This window comes from Lynx canadensis, chromosome A2, assembly GCF_007474595.2.
Source record: "Lynx canadensis isolate LIC74 chromosome A2, mLynCan4.pri.v2, whole genome shotgun sequence".
In the NCBI taxonomy this organism is placed as follows: Eukaryota; Metazoa; Chordata; class Mammalia; order Carnivora; family Felidae; genus Lynx; species Lynx canadensis.
The window spans coordinates 130376259-130393687 of NC_044304.2; the positions used below are offsets into that span (position 1 = coordinate 130376259).

At 38.1% G+C, this 17429-nt stretch overlaps 1 protein-coding gene across 7 annotated transcripts in view; it reads right to left on the reverse strand.

Moving 5' to 3' along the window:
* DOCK4 (dedicator of cytokinesis 4) overlaps window positions 1-17429 on the reverse strand; it is a 433703-nt gene that overhangs the window by 198118 nt on the left and 218156 nt on the right. For all 7 annotated transcript variants that reach the window (XM_030308249.1, XM_030308247.1, XM_030308245.1 and 4 more), the window contains 2 exons: window positions 2916-2997; window positions 1782-1842 (listed from right to left, as the gene is read on the reverse strand). In XM_030308249.1, the coding sequence (XP_030164109.1) occupies window positions 1782-1842; window positions 2916-2997 (143 nt within the window). The remainder of the gene's footprint in view (window positions 1-1781; window positions 1843-2915; window positions 2998-17429) is intronic.

The following is a 17429-nucleotide window of genomic DNA, read 5'->3' on the forward strand; positions in this document are numbered from 1 at the left end:
GTCACACTAGTAGTAAATGTGCCCAACCATCAGGCAGTTTATGCAGGAATCTCAGTGAAGCATTAATTTGGCCAAAGCTCAGGGCGGGGGCAAGGGGTGCAGGTAGTTTCTCATTCAACATTCATTCTGACGACTTAACGATCATAAAAAAATCTTAGCAAAACATGCAATCACTGATCCAACACCCTGTGTTCAAAAGACAGCTGTGTCACCGGTACGACAGAAGTGGCTCCCTCAGCAGCAGAGCCACCCAGGCCACCGGCAAGTAGGACCTGGAGTCCATCTGCCACATGTGTTTCTACCACCAACAACCTGTAGATAACTTTTAAAAAGTTCGGAAAGCAAAAGGAGTTTACGGTTTCTCTCAATACTGTAGAGAGTTATACTCCAATGCAATGTTTCTATGAAAATATCCAAAACCACATTTTACATTAATAACTGGCATGACGCATTTGAAACACACACACACACACACACACACACACACACACACACACGAAAAATTACCTAATAGACTGCATAGACTGCACCCCTGCCATCCTGGGCACACACAAAGCTTGATCTCATAAATCCACTGCAGCATGCATCCCAATTTTTCCAACATTTAAAAGAGATTCTTTACAATTCCTCCCCCCCCCATATACTCACTTATAGAAAGAAAATTAAAACCAAAAACAGTTTTCTTTCTTTTTGTTTCAACTGCCCCTCAAATTAAAAAAAAAAAAATAGCATAAAATGAAAATGGGTTTTCAGAACTCATTTTTATGAGAAAAATATAAAGAAAATCTATGTTGGAACGGCAACATGTTTTATAGTCTCTCTCAATGCACAATGTGGTTATCATATTCATAAGATAAAAGACTATAAAAATGAAGATCACTATGCAGGATTGCACAGTGATGTATTATTATCCTGCAGCAGCATTCCCGAGCAGATAATATACCAGAGTTAGGGAAGAAGTGGGAACCAATTCCCAGTATCAGCTGGTTGGCTTTTAATAGAAACACTGTGTAGACTACACAATGCCTTGTTTTACCTAGTTCCTCTGCCATAAAATACCTGCTTTTGGAGACATTTTATGAGTAAAAATGAGTGAAAATATTCTGGGTCTGTTGTGCAAGTTCAGTGTAGAACACCCAAAGTGGGCTCTGCAAGATGTTAGTAAATGTTACATTATATAAATGTTTCCACAGTCAAATCAAATATGGAGAAATCTTGGGCCAACCAAGTTAGAGAGGCATTTCAATTTTTCCCTGTAGGGCTTCTCAGACCCTTTTATGAGCTGATGATATTACACAAGTGGAAAAAATATACAGCATTCAGTATTTCATAACCCTTTTCTTGTAGCACTTTCTGCAATAATGCTCTGTGGCATTCTACACTTTTGAAAATGCCAATTAGTATAAAATCTTCATAAACTTGTAGGAAATCCAGATCCGAAAAGTTCAATTTATGCTGTTAACAGGAATTAGAATTTAAAAAGACAAACACCAAATTTTGAATCAAATATGTTTAGGGAGTCCAATAAAACAAAATGAAGCACGACGACGACCTAATGACTTCTATGGAAAGAGAACAAAATCTATTTATGATGCATGAAGAGGTTGTATGTGAGTTTGGGGAGGCAAGGGAACAAGTCCCAAATTCGGTGGTTCTTGGATTCCAAACTGGCTTTCGCTTCTTTCTCATCCAGATAGCAAAGAAATCACATCACCACAGAGACTGTTCAGCATTTCTTGCCGCTGCTGTGTCCCTATCACACTGAGAAGTGTTGGACTTACCAATTCGGATAATGTGCACAGTGATATAGATGTCCCTTCTTAGTTCGCTGCTACCCAAATCCTACCAAAAGAAAAAAAAAGTGTGATTATTTTAAAACTCATAATTTATGCAAAAGCACTTAAAGGTAATAGCACATTATTTTCACAAATAACAGAAGAAAGACCAAGATAATGTCAACATTCTTAATGGAATTTTGCAGAAGCATATAATTCAAATGCCATTGTAAAACTACCACTACAATCACCTTGACATTGTAAGTCTATTGATGTCAAATAATGCTTTAAAAAAAAAAAAAAAGCTCATTCTACAATAGCCAAATTATGAAAACAGCCCAAGTGTCCATCAACAGATGAATGGATAAAGAAGATGTGGTATATATACAATGGAGTATTACTCAGCTATAAAAAAGAATGAAATCTTGCCATTTGCAAGGACATGGATGGAGCTAGAGAGTATAATGCTAAGTAAAATAAGTCAGAGAAAGACAAATACCATAGGATTTCACTCATATGTGGAATTTAAGAAACAAAACAAATGAGCAAAGGAGAAAAAAAAGAGAGGCAAACCAAGAAAGAAACTCTTTAACTAAAGAGAACAAACAGATAGTTACCAGAAGGGAGGTGGGTGAGGAATGGGTGAAAGAAATGATGGGGATTAGTTGTGCACTCGTTGTGATGAGCACCGGGTGTTTTATGGAAGTGTTGAATCACTACCTTGTACACCTGAAACTAATATTGCATTGTATGTTAACCAACTGGAATTTAAGTAAAAACTTAAAAAAAAATAAGTAAAAATACCACTACAATGAACTTTACACTGTAAGTCTACTATAATAGCTTTTTTAAAAAGTCCATTCTTATTTTAATCTCTCACTCACTCATTCTTTAAACATTTACTAAGTATATTCTAAATACCATATGCCACGCTGAATCTAACAGGCTCTAACATGCACCAAAGGAACAGAGGTGTGTCTGTCAATGGTGGTGTTAAGAATTCCTAGCACGAATGTACTTTATGTGTTATTTACAAAGTTTAGGCAGAGTCACTATTTTCTCTCACAATAATTCATTTCCCTTAAGTAACAAAGCACAAATGCAAGAATCTGCTTCCTAGATGAAACAAGATCCACCTACCACAAAGAGAGAGCAATGTCGTTCTGGTTTATCTGGGGCTTTGGGAAGTCCATTTCTATTCAGCCTCAAGAAAAATCTCTCACTATAAGAGAAAAAAAGTTTAATATTCTGAAGATTATTTAATATCTAAGGACTCATCACTCTTCTAATTGCTTCTTCATCTAAGGAGTTAAACTCAAAAGTTATTAAGTCCTTCATTTGATGCCAAAATTGCTTATGTAAATTAGGAGCATGCCCAGGACAATAAACATTTGCTTCATTTCTGATAATACAGGCAAACTGCAACTGCAAAAGCAGAAAACATAAATATATATGCAAACAAAAAATTAACTTTTAAAAGAATAGGTTTTCATATCAGTGATATCATTATTCTATAAAGTAAAAACAAGTGCACTAAGGGAAAAAACAGGACCTAACTGAGTTCATACCTAAGAGGACTGTTTTTCATGTTTTGTGTGATAGTATTTAATAAACATCATACACCATTCTCAGTGGTAACCATCCATTATAAGGCATATAGTATAAGCATAATATTTTATGCTCTTATAAGTCTATAATCCAAAACACAAAGAGAAGGCCCAAGAAATGAAATCTGAATTTGCTTTGGTTCACAAAGGAACAGGAGAACTCAAACCCCCCACAGAACTCACATCTGAATATACAGGGTCCCCAAATCTAATGCAAACACAAATGCTACTGATCAGCCACTAATTCAAGTCAATAAATACTTGTGGATATCACTTAGATCCAAGGTAATGCTACCCTGTTTATATTTAAATAAATAAATAAATAAATAAATAAATAAATAAATAAATAAATAAAATAGAAAGAATATCAATCCAAGAAAAATGAATACCAGCTACCCTGAGCTTCTGAATTTCAATATCCTGGTGCCTATGAAAGAATCAAATGGCTGCCTGCCTCAGGCAGAAAACACGCAGCCAACATCCACAGAATGTGGTGTTAGCACATAGTGTGGCCTTGGTTAGTGTAGTTTCCGCCTAGGGAATGAGCAGGGAAAGGGAGTGTCGAGCATTGGTGAGGCGCAGAACTACCAACTCTATGCGTTTTCATCACTCGATCTTTGCCTTAAATAATGGCTCTGTCACCCAAAATCTCCCTTCCTTATACAAAGGGAGAAGTGAAAGCCATAACCACATCTCTAAGGAAGCATATGGATTTGAATTTATGGCTGTTTTGGAACAGCTTTATTCTCTTTTGCGATTTAAATCTAGATAGATGCACGTAATAGATTCAGCTACCTCGTTTACCTTTTTTTTTTTTTTTTTTTTTTATGCTATGCCTATTCCTGACCTCTCATATGAGAAAAGGGAACCAATGACCATTGCTATGGGATCATTTCCATACCTATTACCTATGGGTTTGTTTTTGTTTTGTTTTGTTTTCTAGAGTGGTGGCTGTAAGGTCTGATGAAGAGAATATAAATTGCTGTAAGGTTCTCAAGTGAAGCTCAAGTTCCCATATGCTATGATTCTGAAAGAGAGAGTGGGGATGACAGGTCCAACTGGGGGTGCAAAATTACATTAATCTTATCCAATTGTCATGATAATTCAAGGAGGAGGCTGTCAGCTTTCTTCACAGTGGAAGGAAATTCACTGTTATTTCAAGATTAAGACATGCTAAAAGGAAATGTGTAAAACTGCATCTTAGGACAAGTGAATTATACTTAATCATATTAGGTATACTGTTTTTGCATGAATTTGCCATTTGGTGGCTGCTCTGCTAAGGACTTTACAGGGATTAATTCATTTAATCCTCACTATGCCCTTATAAAAACAGTACTATTACTATACCCATTTTATAGATGGGAAAACTGAGAAATAGTAAATAGTTTTGCCCAAGATCACAGAGCTGGCCTGTGGCTTAGGATGGATTCTATACCACATGTTAATTTAAAACCTTTGCACTTTATTTAAATGCTATGTAAACCTTGTCTCTGCTTTATAGAAAAATATTGAGCAAATATTTCCAGAATATTGAGATAAGGGAGAAGTCATTCATCTGCTTGAGACACCCACTGATTCAGTCAAGCCTCGTCTCCAGAATACAGGGTCACTCTCCCCAAACCCTTCCTGGCCTCAAAGGAATGAAAGAAATGAAAATCTGATTTAGCAGATTTCAGAGCTGTCTCTGGCTTAAAATGGTTCCTTACTAGGTTGTTCAATGAAACATACCTAGAAAACTAAATTATTTTACTAAACAAACGCAACATTCCAAAATGATTTAAGAACTTGGCTTTAGTCAAAACTCTGGAGATTTAAGAATGCTATTTGGTTTTGCTTCGTAGCCATCAAAGAAAGTTTATACATTATATCTCAGCCCAAAACACAAGCACTGTGACCATTATCCCCTCTTGTGTATCAAAGAGAGCATGTGCCAGTTCATATGTGTTTTTTGTTTGTTTTTTTTAGATGCACTTATGTTTGAAGCTCTTCTTTATTTCTACTGGAATGTTTAAAACAAATTTCCTTTTATCTTCTGACAGGTGAGTCTAAAATGATGAGTATAAAATAAGGTTAATATACAAAAGTCAACAAGGCATTCTAGATATTAAAACCTTAACTTTAATACGGATATAAAATACCACTCCTTATTTCCAAGCTTCATCAATATTCTGGTAAAGCAGTGTTTCCTCAAGTATTCTATTTCAGAAAGAGATTCCTCTTGCTCTGTCACTATTTTAATTTCACCAGTCTAGACAGAATCCTGATTATGCAAGTATTATACTATATCATATCCTGTTTCAGAAAGAATATCAATATGTACTAAGCCAATGACATATCCCATAGCTTAAGCATGCCTTAAGGGGGAGATAAAAATAGACTGATGATGGGTACTATGGAAAAATAACCCGTGCATTTTTTTTTTAAGACTTCTATTAAAGGAAAAAGAAAACCTTTGTGGCCAACTAAAAAAAAAAAAAAAAACTTTTTTATTCACTTAGTGACAAATTCTTACACAAACTCAAATGAATTTCTCTTCAGCTTTGGTAATACAGCAACTGTTTAATCAGTAAATGGTTTCAGAGTAAACCAAAGACCTAGAGCAACACATTCCAGAATCTTTGGATTACAAACAAATACCCCTGATCCCATGTGTGGAGAAAACCAAAACGTATGTCTTCAAGGCTGGGAACCGAATAAGTCACTCACATTCCACCTTGGAACACCTTCTACAATTCTCTCACAAACTTTGGTGGCCATGCACAAAGGCATTTTCAAGACTCTATTTTAAGTAAAACAGTGGTTATCTCTGATGAGAAAACACAACTAGTTTTTGTGAGTTTAAAAGTGTCCTATGATAAGATGTGAATACCTCCATTATATATATTCACGTTTTTTTCTTAATCATAAGAGGTTTGTGTATTTCTTTCTATTACATTATGAGTAACCAGAGTATAAGGGGATCACCATGAACCTTTACATCCCCAGCTGGTGGCCAATGATTTGGTACTTCCTCAGTGTTTAATTAAACACTGAACAAATACAATCTTTTAGGAAAAAATACAACAAAATCCAAATAATTGGGGAGCTTTATCTCCCTTCCCAACTTTCCCTCTCTTCCCCATAATGCCCTTTATTTTGTGGTAGAGACATGTACAAAATTCTCCAAAGAGACATTTCAATCAGTGGTGCCTCCCCACCAGATGTGAGTCACTGAATTACCTTCATGGTACCCCCAGATTCTAGATCATGATTTTAACCTTGTTCCCATGTACATTTTATACCTTTATTATATTAAATATATAGTAATGGAAAAATCTACAGTGACATCATATACTTCCAAATGAGAATACTGCGTCCTTTTTCATCATCAAAGAATGAATAAGCAAATAGAAACACTTCCAGAAACACTGAGAAATGAGACTTGATATTACCAGCAGGGAAAAATATCCTCATTTGACTTTTCCATATACTGCCATGTTCTCCCAGAGGAAATTTCACTGCCAGAGAAATTTAGTGTCCACCTGAATTCCGTGTGTGAGCCATTACAAATCATTCCATATTATAAATCAACAATGACAAAATCTTTCTTTGGAAATAAAGAATAAAAAATCCTATTTATTATTTATGACTTGCCTTCTTCTAACAAGAATTTAAGGAAAGCTAGATAATGAAGTAAGAATGTATCTAAGCACCCCCAGCATGGCGCCAGGGGAAAAATAGTATAAATAAATATATACCCTGTGCTAGGCACCATGACTTACACTTCACATGGATTTTCTTACTTAATTCTAACAATCACCCTATATGATAGGAACTGCCTCCATCCCTGCTTTATACAGGAGAAATCTGGGGCTTGGAGATAGGAAGCAAATTGGCCAAACGTGCATGGTCAGCAAGTGTGGAGCAAGGAAATCAATATTCAGGGCCCAACTCCAGGGTCTCAGCTCTTAACCACAATGCTATGCCATCTTTAAAAGAACAGATTATTTGGAACAAAGAAGAGCAAGACTAACCATGTCATGTGAATGGAGACTTTTTATTGTGAATATTTTCAGTAAAATAAAAAATAATAACGACAACGCACGAAACTGAAAACAAATAGAGGAAGAAATGTATCCATGTTTCGGGAGTTTATGGCTGTGAACCTGCTCACCTGTGCTAATGCGTTCTGAATATTCTATGAGACCTCTGATAATGAAGAGTGTATTTCAATAACATGGTTTGGTAGAAAAGTACTTACCAGTGATCAAAATATATGGGGTCTACAGTAGGGGTCTGAAGCCCTCTGATGGCTTCTGTTCCCATTCTCAGCAAGATAGGATGCTCTTGTCTTCCTGCTCCTCTGCCTATCATATCCACTGAGAAGCAATCGCCCTTCTGTAGGAAGGCCTTTCTGTAGGAAGGCCTAGGGTCTTGGAGGCCTGCAGGCCAGGTGTGGGAGGGTGCTCCCAACCCTCTGAATAATCAAGTGGCTCTCTCATAGGGTGTTCCTTGGATAATCAGTTGCCTTCAAAGAGCAACATACTTAAAGCCAGGAATGGCCAATGCCAAGGAGATTTTTCTATTTTTCTGTACGCATTCATGTTTACCTCCATATCACTCCCCTCTTCTAAAAAAGCAAAACTGCCTAGTGATTCCGGGTATGCAAGTTACACAACCCATATTTCATCCAAAAATGTATGACCAGGTAGTATCTTTGGTTGAAACATGTAATGTGAAAGATTAGGATTCTGATCAAGATACAAAAAATTATGAAGAATATTTCTAAACTCACGCCGAACAGTTAAATCACTGAAATAAATGGATGATCTCCAAGAGTAACAGTAACCAAAGACAGAAAACATTTAGATGGTCATGTTCTGGTAAGCTAATCAGAAAAATAAAACCCTGTACTGTCTGATTCTTCAACACTCATACTTTATGAAACCATTTGACCAAAAAATACTCCATCTGGTACCTTTGAAAATGCAAAAGCACTTGTCTTAAAGTGCACTGTGCTGTGTGTAGAAATAACAATTATCATCTACTCTACCATAAGAAGTGAAGGGAGATGCACCAGGAGCCAGAGAGGAAATAGTGGGAGCTAAAAGACAGAAAGAGACGAGTGAGGGGTGCCTGGGTGGTTCAATTGGTTGAGTGTCCAACTCTTGACTTGGGCTCAAGTCATGATCTCACAACTCGTGAGTTCAAGTCCCACATCGGGGGTGCAGAACCTGCTTGGGATTCTCTCTCTCCTTCTCTCTCTCTCTCTGCCTCTCCCCTGCTCACGTGCACACACTCTGTCTCAAAAATAAACATTTAAGGAAAGGAAAGGAAAGGAAAGGAAAGGAAAGGAAAGGAAAGGAAAGGAAAAGAAGAAAGAAAGAAAGAAAGAAAGAAAGAAAGAAAGAAAGAAAGAAAGAAAGAAAGAAAGAAAGAAAGAGGGCAATACCTGGGTGGCTCAGTTGGTTAAGGGCCCAACTTCAGCTCAGATCATTATCTCACAGCCTGTGAGTTCAAGCCCCGTGTTGGGTTCTGTGCTGACAGCTCAGAGCCTGGAGTCTAGTTCAGATTCTGCCTCCCCCACTCACACTCTGTCTCTGTATCTCTCTCAAAAACAAACATTAATTTTCTTTTTTCAAGGAAAGGAAAGGAAAGGAAAGGAAAGGAAAGGAAAGGAAAGGAAAGGAAAGGAAAGGAAAGGAGAGAGAGAGAGAGAGAGAGAGAAGAAAAGAAAAGAAAAGAAAAGAAAAGAGAAAAAAGAAAAGAGTGAGAAGAGATGAGGGAATGGTTCTGCCCTGCTGGCTCCAGAGCCTCTATCCAAAAGGCAAGAACATCAAATATACAGTGATTTCAGGCTTCTGTGTCACTGCTTCTCCAGCATTTTCTCAAATGCTTTCTGACTGACCAACAGGGTAAGATGCTTCTGACAATCCGAGGGCAACCGTTACTGTGCTCTATCCTAGAACAAGTGGCAGTGGACAACTCAAAACAGGAAGCCTCAAGCAGCTTCCTAAATGGGGACTAACGCCCCCACCCCTCCAGGAGCTGCTGCAGTTCAGGCAAGACTCTGGGGAGCAGGTGGAAGGTGTGCTGGCTGCCCCGCGGGGGGCCACTGGACCAAGAGCTTCGGTGCTCACTGTGGCACAGGGGAAAGGTGAAAGGAATGTCCAGTGGGAAACAGAGGAACTTGCTGGCCTTGTCATCCAGGGGCTCCTAACCTGGGTGTGCACAACATGCTTTGGGGAGCTGTGTAAAAGCCAGGCCCTTCCCTGGAGATCCTGAATTACTAGGTCAGGATGGACCTAAAAGCTCCTGTATGTTTAAAAGCCCAGACATGTTTAAGAACCACTGTTTTGACCCAAGTGCCCCAGGCCCTAATGAGTTAGAATGGCTGGCTATCTTTTATGAGTCATACATATCAGAAAACAGGCAACACAGGCCTGGTATCTTCAAGTCAAAGACTTTTCCCCTTTCTTCTCCCAACCACATGACCAGACAAGGGACAGAGTTTTTCCTTGGCAATGAATGAAAGCAACTTCTCAAGCAAGACTTCCTAGATAAAGCTATTAATGTGCTTTCTAATTTTAAAACTAAAGCAACATTAGGGTCATGAGCTCTTCTGATTAAAGGGAAATGGAAAGAGAATGATCCTCAATACCAAGGTTCCCGGACTTTACCTCAAGAGCAGATTCTGAGTTTTCTTTTTTTTACAATTAATGTCCATGCCCAGATTCGCTTTACAAATATTTGAGGGCGAAGGACTAAGCAACCAACGAATGTGATGGCTTTGTCAGGACAGCAAAGGATTTGGTTTTAGTTGGATGATACAAGAAGACATAATTTTTTAAACTACACTCAATTCTATTGCCAATTTGGAACATCAAGCTGATTCCTTCTTACTACTTAAGATGATTTAAAAGCATTTCATGTTAGTTTTCATTGCAGAGAATACAGCTATCTGAATTGAAACTCTCTCTAGAAAAGTAAAACTCAATCAAAAAAGAAATTCACTGCTTTTTAAAAGTTATAAATAAGTGATGTACAGATCACCTGCTGTTTCACAGGCATTGTGCTATTCATCATTGACTGAGGAAGTTTTAAAAAATGATCTGGGTTGGGGCGCCTGGGTGGCGCAGTCGGTTAAGCGTCCGACTTCAGCCAGGTCACGATCTCGCGGTCCGTGAGTTCGAGCCCCGCGTCAGGCTCTGGGCTGATGGCTCAGAGCCTGGAGCCTGTTTCCGATTCTGTGTCTCCCTCTCTCTCTGCCCCTCCCCCGTTCATGCTCTGTCTCTCTCTGTCCCAAAAATAAATAAACGTTGAAAAAAAAAAAATTTTAAAAAATGATCTGGGTTGATTGTTGATTTGACAAAAACAGTAAAAATTTCAAACAGTTCAAAAGATTTGAGACCCCAGAAATCCCAATGTTGATTACAAGTAAAATTCTTAGAAATAGCTACACTGGTTGAGTCACTCGGGAAAATACTTGCTTGTATCTATCTCTAGAGAATTCATTAAGAATTTCAGTAGAAAACAAGTTCCTCAAAGAAGTAATGAAAAGTAGGCAATGATAGGATCTGATCAACACAAATAAGAACCAAGAAATAAGAAGGGCTACGTAGGCAGAAGAGCTTATGCTTATTCTTCTGGGAATTTACATAACTTGATCATTGTAAATACTCTACCTTTGATACTTCATGAGGGAAAAAACACTGGTCTATGTACAGTAATTATTCTGATCTTTTTGTTAGGGAAAGCATTTGTAATAAGGAATCTTGAAAATAAAGCAAACCCAAGCTTAAGTACTCTGGGCTGAAGCATGCAGTTCCTTGCAAGGAAGTATTAAATGAAAACAGAATAAATAACAAAACTTGAAATAAGTCAAGCCCTGCAAAACCAGTAAGTACAACACATCTTGCATGCATATATTAATTAGAAAGGTGTTCTATTTTTTATTTTATTATTTTTTAATATTTATTTATTTTTGGGGGGAGAACCCAAGTGGGGGAAGGGCAGAAAGAGGGGGACAGAGGATGGGAAGTGGGATCAGGGCTGACAGGCTGAGGGCAGCAAGCCCACTGTGAGGCTCGAACTCATAAACTGGGAGATCATGACGTGAGCGGAAGTTGGACGCTCAACAGACTGAGCCACCCAGGCACCCCAAGATGTTCTATGTTTTAAAAGAAAATAAGCAAAAATCAAATTTCATCAGTTTACTGACAGATTGGATTCATTGCAAGTTTAAAAACTGAAAACTTCCTAAATAAAAATTTTTTTAATGTTTACTTATTTTTGAAAGAGAGAGACAGAATGAGAGTGGAGGAGAGGCGGAGAGAGAGGGAGACTTAGAATCCAAAGAAGTCTCCAGGCTCTATCAGCACAGGACCTGATGTGGTGCTCGAACCCACAACTGTGAAATCATGACCTGAAGTCGGACATTTAACAGACTGAGCCACCGAGGCGCCCCAAAACTGAAAACTTCCTAAATGATTATTAAGTACTATGTATTAGCCAGATGTTACATGCTTTTGGAACTTTTTAAAGGTCAAATTATTATTATTATTATTATTATTATTATTATTATTATTATTATTATTTTAAACAGGCAGCTACAAAGTCTCTAAACTGATATACAAGGACGCCTGTGTGGCTCAGTCGGTTGAGTATCTGACTTCAGCTCAGGTCATATCTCGCAGTCGGCGAGTTTGAGCCCCACGTCAAGCTCTGTGCTGACAGCTCGGAGCCTGGATCCTGCTTCAGATTCTGGGTCTCCCTCTCTCTCTGCCCCTCCCACATGCATGCTCTGTCAAAAATAAACAAAAAAAAATTTTTAACTGATACACAAACGTTAATGTGTATGAGAATAGGTATATTAATTTCTGTAGAGGTTTGCAGTTTCTATAATTTTGAGAAGAAGCTGAGGGCACTAAAAAGGTTAGAAAGCATCATGTTAGACACTGCAAATATTCTTCTCAAATGGAAACAGCATATCGGTTACAATGCAAAGAGGTGGCACAGAAACTATCTTTTAAAATAGTTCTTGACTTAAAGCTCAATAGCATTAGAATCTGAGTTCTGGAAGGGCAGGAATTATTTTTTCTGTGTTATTCATTGATGTGTCCTCAATGCCCAGGTCAATGCCTGGCTCTGATGAAAACAGCAGTAATTGTTTGTTCAATGAATGAACATCAGTGATTCAACAGCAAGTGTGAAATCCATCCATGCTCAATGGAAACAAAAAGAAGACACAGTCTGTGTTTAACTTGTGGTTAAAAGCCTCTAAACAGAAATACTTAGGAAAAGACACTGCATATGTATCTGCCATTTTTAATTCCGATGTTTTAGCATGACAGATTTTGCAAATGATGCTCCCATAAGTACAGGTCTGAGAATGTACTTCTGATTAATACAGAGTAACATGTCCATCAACATTCCTCAACACCTTGACTTCTCCTTCTTACTCATAAGCACATCCCCACTGGAATAGAAGGATGGCAGCAAAAATGAAGACAATAATGGAATGATCTTATAATGTTTTGCCTCAATGACAATAAAAGACTTGTAAGCTTCCTTTAACCATATCACTGGCCGCCCTGTGGGCACAAAAAGAAGCTGAGAAGATCAAGTCTCTTCTTCAGAATCGGAGCCAAGAGGTGCCGTATCATTTCTAATTCCTTTATCAGCGTACCACTTTCCTACAACAGAAATGGCACTGAATACCAAAGAAGTCCTTGACAGGTGGAGTGCTATGTGTGACCCTAACCTCTTCAGTGGGGAACTTAGGACAACTAAATCTGAATTCTCTACAAGCAGCAAACACAGGGCAGAATCCTGATGAAATGACCAGAATCCTGATGAAAAGAACACCAATCTGGTCATCTTTTAAAACACAGGAGGGGCGCCTGGGCGGCTCAGTCAGTTAAGAATCCAATTCTTGATTTCTGCTCATGTCATGATCTCATGGTTTGTGAGATCACACCCAGCGTGGAGCCTGCTTGAGATTCTCTCTTTCCCCTCTTTCTCTGCCCCTTCTCTGCTGATGCGCTCTCACTCTCTCTCTCTCTTTTTCTCAAAAAACCATTAAAACACAGGAATCAGGGTAAAAGGACCTTCTGGTTGCATTCTATGACATGGCAAGGCTTAAGTAAGAAGAGACAAGTAGCCAGGATAAGTGCAGAGAGCTAAAGCGAATGAGAAAGCCAGTTGTCAATCCAATGACTCTATGAGCTTCCACTTTTCTGCCACCTTGAATTTCCAGCCGCTTATTATTATAATACTGTATTAATCTGCAATTTGAAAAATAATTGATATCGTACAGCTCTTAAAATACTACAGGGAAAAAGTGGATGGAGCGCTTCTACCTGGGTGTTCTCGGCTTGAATGAAGTTATTTCTTTGCTTCTTTTGTTTTTAGATCTTCTTCCTGGTCCATTTCTTAAAATGTCTCCTATTAAAGACATCACCACATCTCTAAAGCAATTATTGTTGTTGTTGTTAATATGTGACACAGAAGTATGACCAAAGGGAAGCAAACCACGAAATCTGATCGACTCCAAAGTGACAACAGTCCCAATGTTCACGCACCTGCTGGAAGAATTAAATGATGGAAAAGAAGAGGCAGAGTGGAAAGTGGTGCCTTTAAAGAGGAGGCCCCAGGGAAGGTCACTGCGGGTCACTGATGTACAGACACCCACAGTGAAATGTGTGCCAACATGTCTAGACACAGCAGGAAACGCTCTGGGCTGTATGGAATAGTTGATATTGCCACAGTCCAAGGAGAATCGCTGAACGCCTTCTTCATCTATTTTTGTTCTCAAGCAGAGTTGTGCCCCCTGCACGTATGGCCAGACTTTTTCTCTCGACATTGTTGCTTTGCTTCGGAGAGGTTACAATTTTGAGTTAGCTTTATACCATAAGACTCTAAGAAGAGATCTATGCCAGCTCTCTTTTAACATTCACAACCATACATGCTCCTAATTTATGACAAAAATATAAATGCTGAACTTATGTGATCACACTATAATAAGTTGTAAATGATGTATGAAATGAGAAATTCTAGCACAGTGCTCAGAGAATTAAAAAAATCTCATCTGCTCTCCTAACTGTGTTATGTACTACAATACATACACAAAAATATTAACATTTTTCCTAGTCTGGGCTGAATAACTATGCTCTTTGACAGCTGCCTTCTGGAAGCTCTTGAAAAATTTTCCCGGTAACTGAATTTTTCAAAACAAAACAAAACAAAACAAAACAAAACAAAACAAAACAAAACTCCACTTCTTTAATTTCCTTTAAAAAATGAAACGGCTAGTATTAGATCACATCTGCCTCTGAAGAGACCTATCGGAAGCTACAGTTTTAATTTTTTTTTATTTTCCTCATCATTATGCTAGATTCCCAATCTGCTCATTCTTTTCCAACTCTGAGGTTTCAGTCACCAACTCCCATCACCTGCTTCTGATCCCTACTTCCTGAACACCTCTGGCAAAAGCTGGGTAACCTGGGAGCAAGCATGCACTACCCCTTTCAGATGTCTCTCTTTGGAGGGGTCTCACCACACTCAACAATTCAATTACTCCTCTCCATCTCGTTTCCTATCACACTTCTGCTCAGAGTCCACCTACCTTGTTCCTGTAACTCACTTCCAGCCCCCAATTTCCTTTCATCCTCTCTTTTGCTCCCCAATGATAGCGGACATTATTTTCCAACGTTACCTATAAAAGGTCAAGGCCACAAACCCAGTCGCTCCTTTCCATCTCAACATCTTCTGTCCATTTTCTGCCCTCACCTCTCTTCCTTCCACGTCAGAAGGAGTGCCTTTCCTCTCAAAGTAGAGTCCTTCACTTGCATCCTGAATCCCTTCTGCCACTTGCTCCTTTGAATCATCCCATACTGCTGGCGCACAACAGTTCCTCCCATGTACTTGTGTAACGAGTGAATGAATGAACAGGTAAACGGTTAGAAGGAACATGCCATTCACAGAAGGTTTCACAGAACTGTTCCATTTCCTCACCTTTGAGAGGGCAAACCAGTACTAATTCCGAGTTTCTGAGAAGCTGATCCTAACGAAGACACAGGACTTTCCTTGAGCATATAAGGTACTTCCTCTCACAGAATCCTTATTAATCTTCTAAAAGCTGCTATTTTGCTTTATATATAAGTCAAAGGTTATACTTTAAAGGTAATATTATGATACACGTGTTATAGAATACTGAATGTCTTAGACCGCAGGAAAACATTTCCTCCGAAGTTTTGTCAAATATATTATGAAGAATATTATTTTCAGTTCATGTAAACGTAGGAATATTATTCTAGGCAGAATGGAATCCAGACTATTCACACAACTAGCGACTAGACCAGACTAATAAACCAGTCTTCTTCAAAGAGACTGTAAAACATGCTTGCTCTCATTGCTTTTTTGCCTACAGGCATAAAACATCTGAAGCAGATGATTTATTAACAATACACACTATACTGCTAAAAGTTAAACCAAGAACCCATATACCTACCACAGGGAATCCACAACCACTAAATTTCATCACACTAATTCCACCTATCCCTTTATTCTTTCTTTATTTTTCAAGCCCCCCACCCCCCCCCCACCCTATGTGAAGTATTTTAAAGCAAATCACATCCCTGATGCCATTCTACCTGTTTAACTATTAAGTCTCTCTGAATCTTACCTAACCATAACAGTATGTACCTAAAAAAAATCAACAAGAATTCTTTGTAAAATGTCAAGAATTCAAGACCAAACACCATGTATCATTTCTGGTTATGTTAAACTGTATTTCCTATTTGGGTTTTTGAAAATCATAATCTTTATAGCCAATATTTACTGACCAATTACAAGTGCCAAGCATTATGCTAAGAAGTATATCTATTATCTCATTTAATCCTCAAATAGTCCCAAGAGGAAAGTGCTATTATCATCTTCATTTAGCAGACAGTTAACAACCATAAGAGACACGAACTAACTTACCCAGGTTGATGCAGCTACAGAATTAAAAACCCAGGATTTGGACCCAGACCCTCCGACACCAGAACTGAGCCACTTACATACCATATAGTGGTGCCTTCACCACTATACAGGAAGATATGTGTCTTGAGGATGAACATAAATTCAGACCTATTTCATAGTCCTATATGAATCCATATAAGAAACCTGTGCTTCACCAATAATATTCACTACTTACCTTTTTCTTAAGTGACAGAATTAGAATGATATACTAAAAAAGAAGGTGACTGTGGGCAGTATAAATTTTACATGGAGTGAAGCATTTCAAGGAAAATGGAGAGTTTACATGTATGATTGTAGGAAAAATACAGAACTTCAGGAAAGAATGTGAACAAGGTACCAACAGAAAGTAAATTTTATCTTAATTTCATTACTATGAGAAGACTTGGAATTTAGTCATCAGAGTAAGACTTTCCAGAAGTACTACTCTGCCGCTATTTTCTCAAGTAAAAGCCCATGCCAGCAGTGTGCATGCATGAGCAGTCTTGTACTAAGCTAAGTACCCATGTGTGGCACTGAGACCCTATTAAATATATTCTCTGATGAGAATGAAATACAGTAATAGATTAGTCCTGAAACAAATTTACAGCTTTAATTAATGAAGCCTTACAGTACATCAGTAAACAAAGTAATGAAAGTTACAAAGGGAAGTAGTCAGCCAGTGAGCTATGTCATATTCATTGGCCCATGTGATTTATAGTCTGTTATAGATTAAGTGACACATGTCCATACAGGGAAGGTATGAATGAGTACACATATGCATCGCTGTACAGCCTACGGAAAACATAAACGCTAGGAGTATTTCTGTCACCAAACTGTTCAACACCCAATTTCAAATGCCAGCCAGAGGAGACACATTTGCAGCATATAATGTTAAGTGGTTTGATTTCTTTATATATACATATACATATATATATATACATGTAAATTTATATATGTATATTTGTATTTATATATAAATATATTTATGTGTGTATATATATGTATATCCTGATATTCCCAATCCTGCAGTTCAGTTTATGCACATCCATACCCTTTCCTTTCTCCC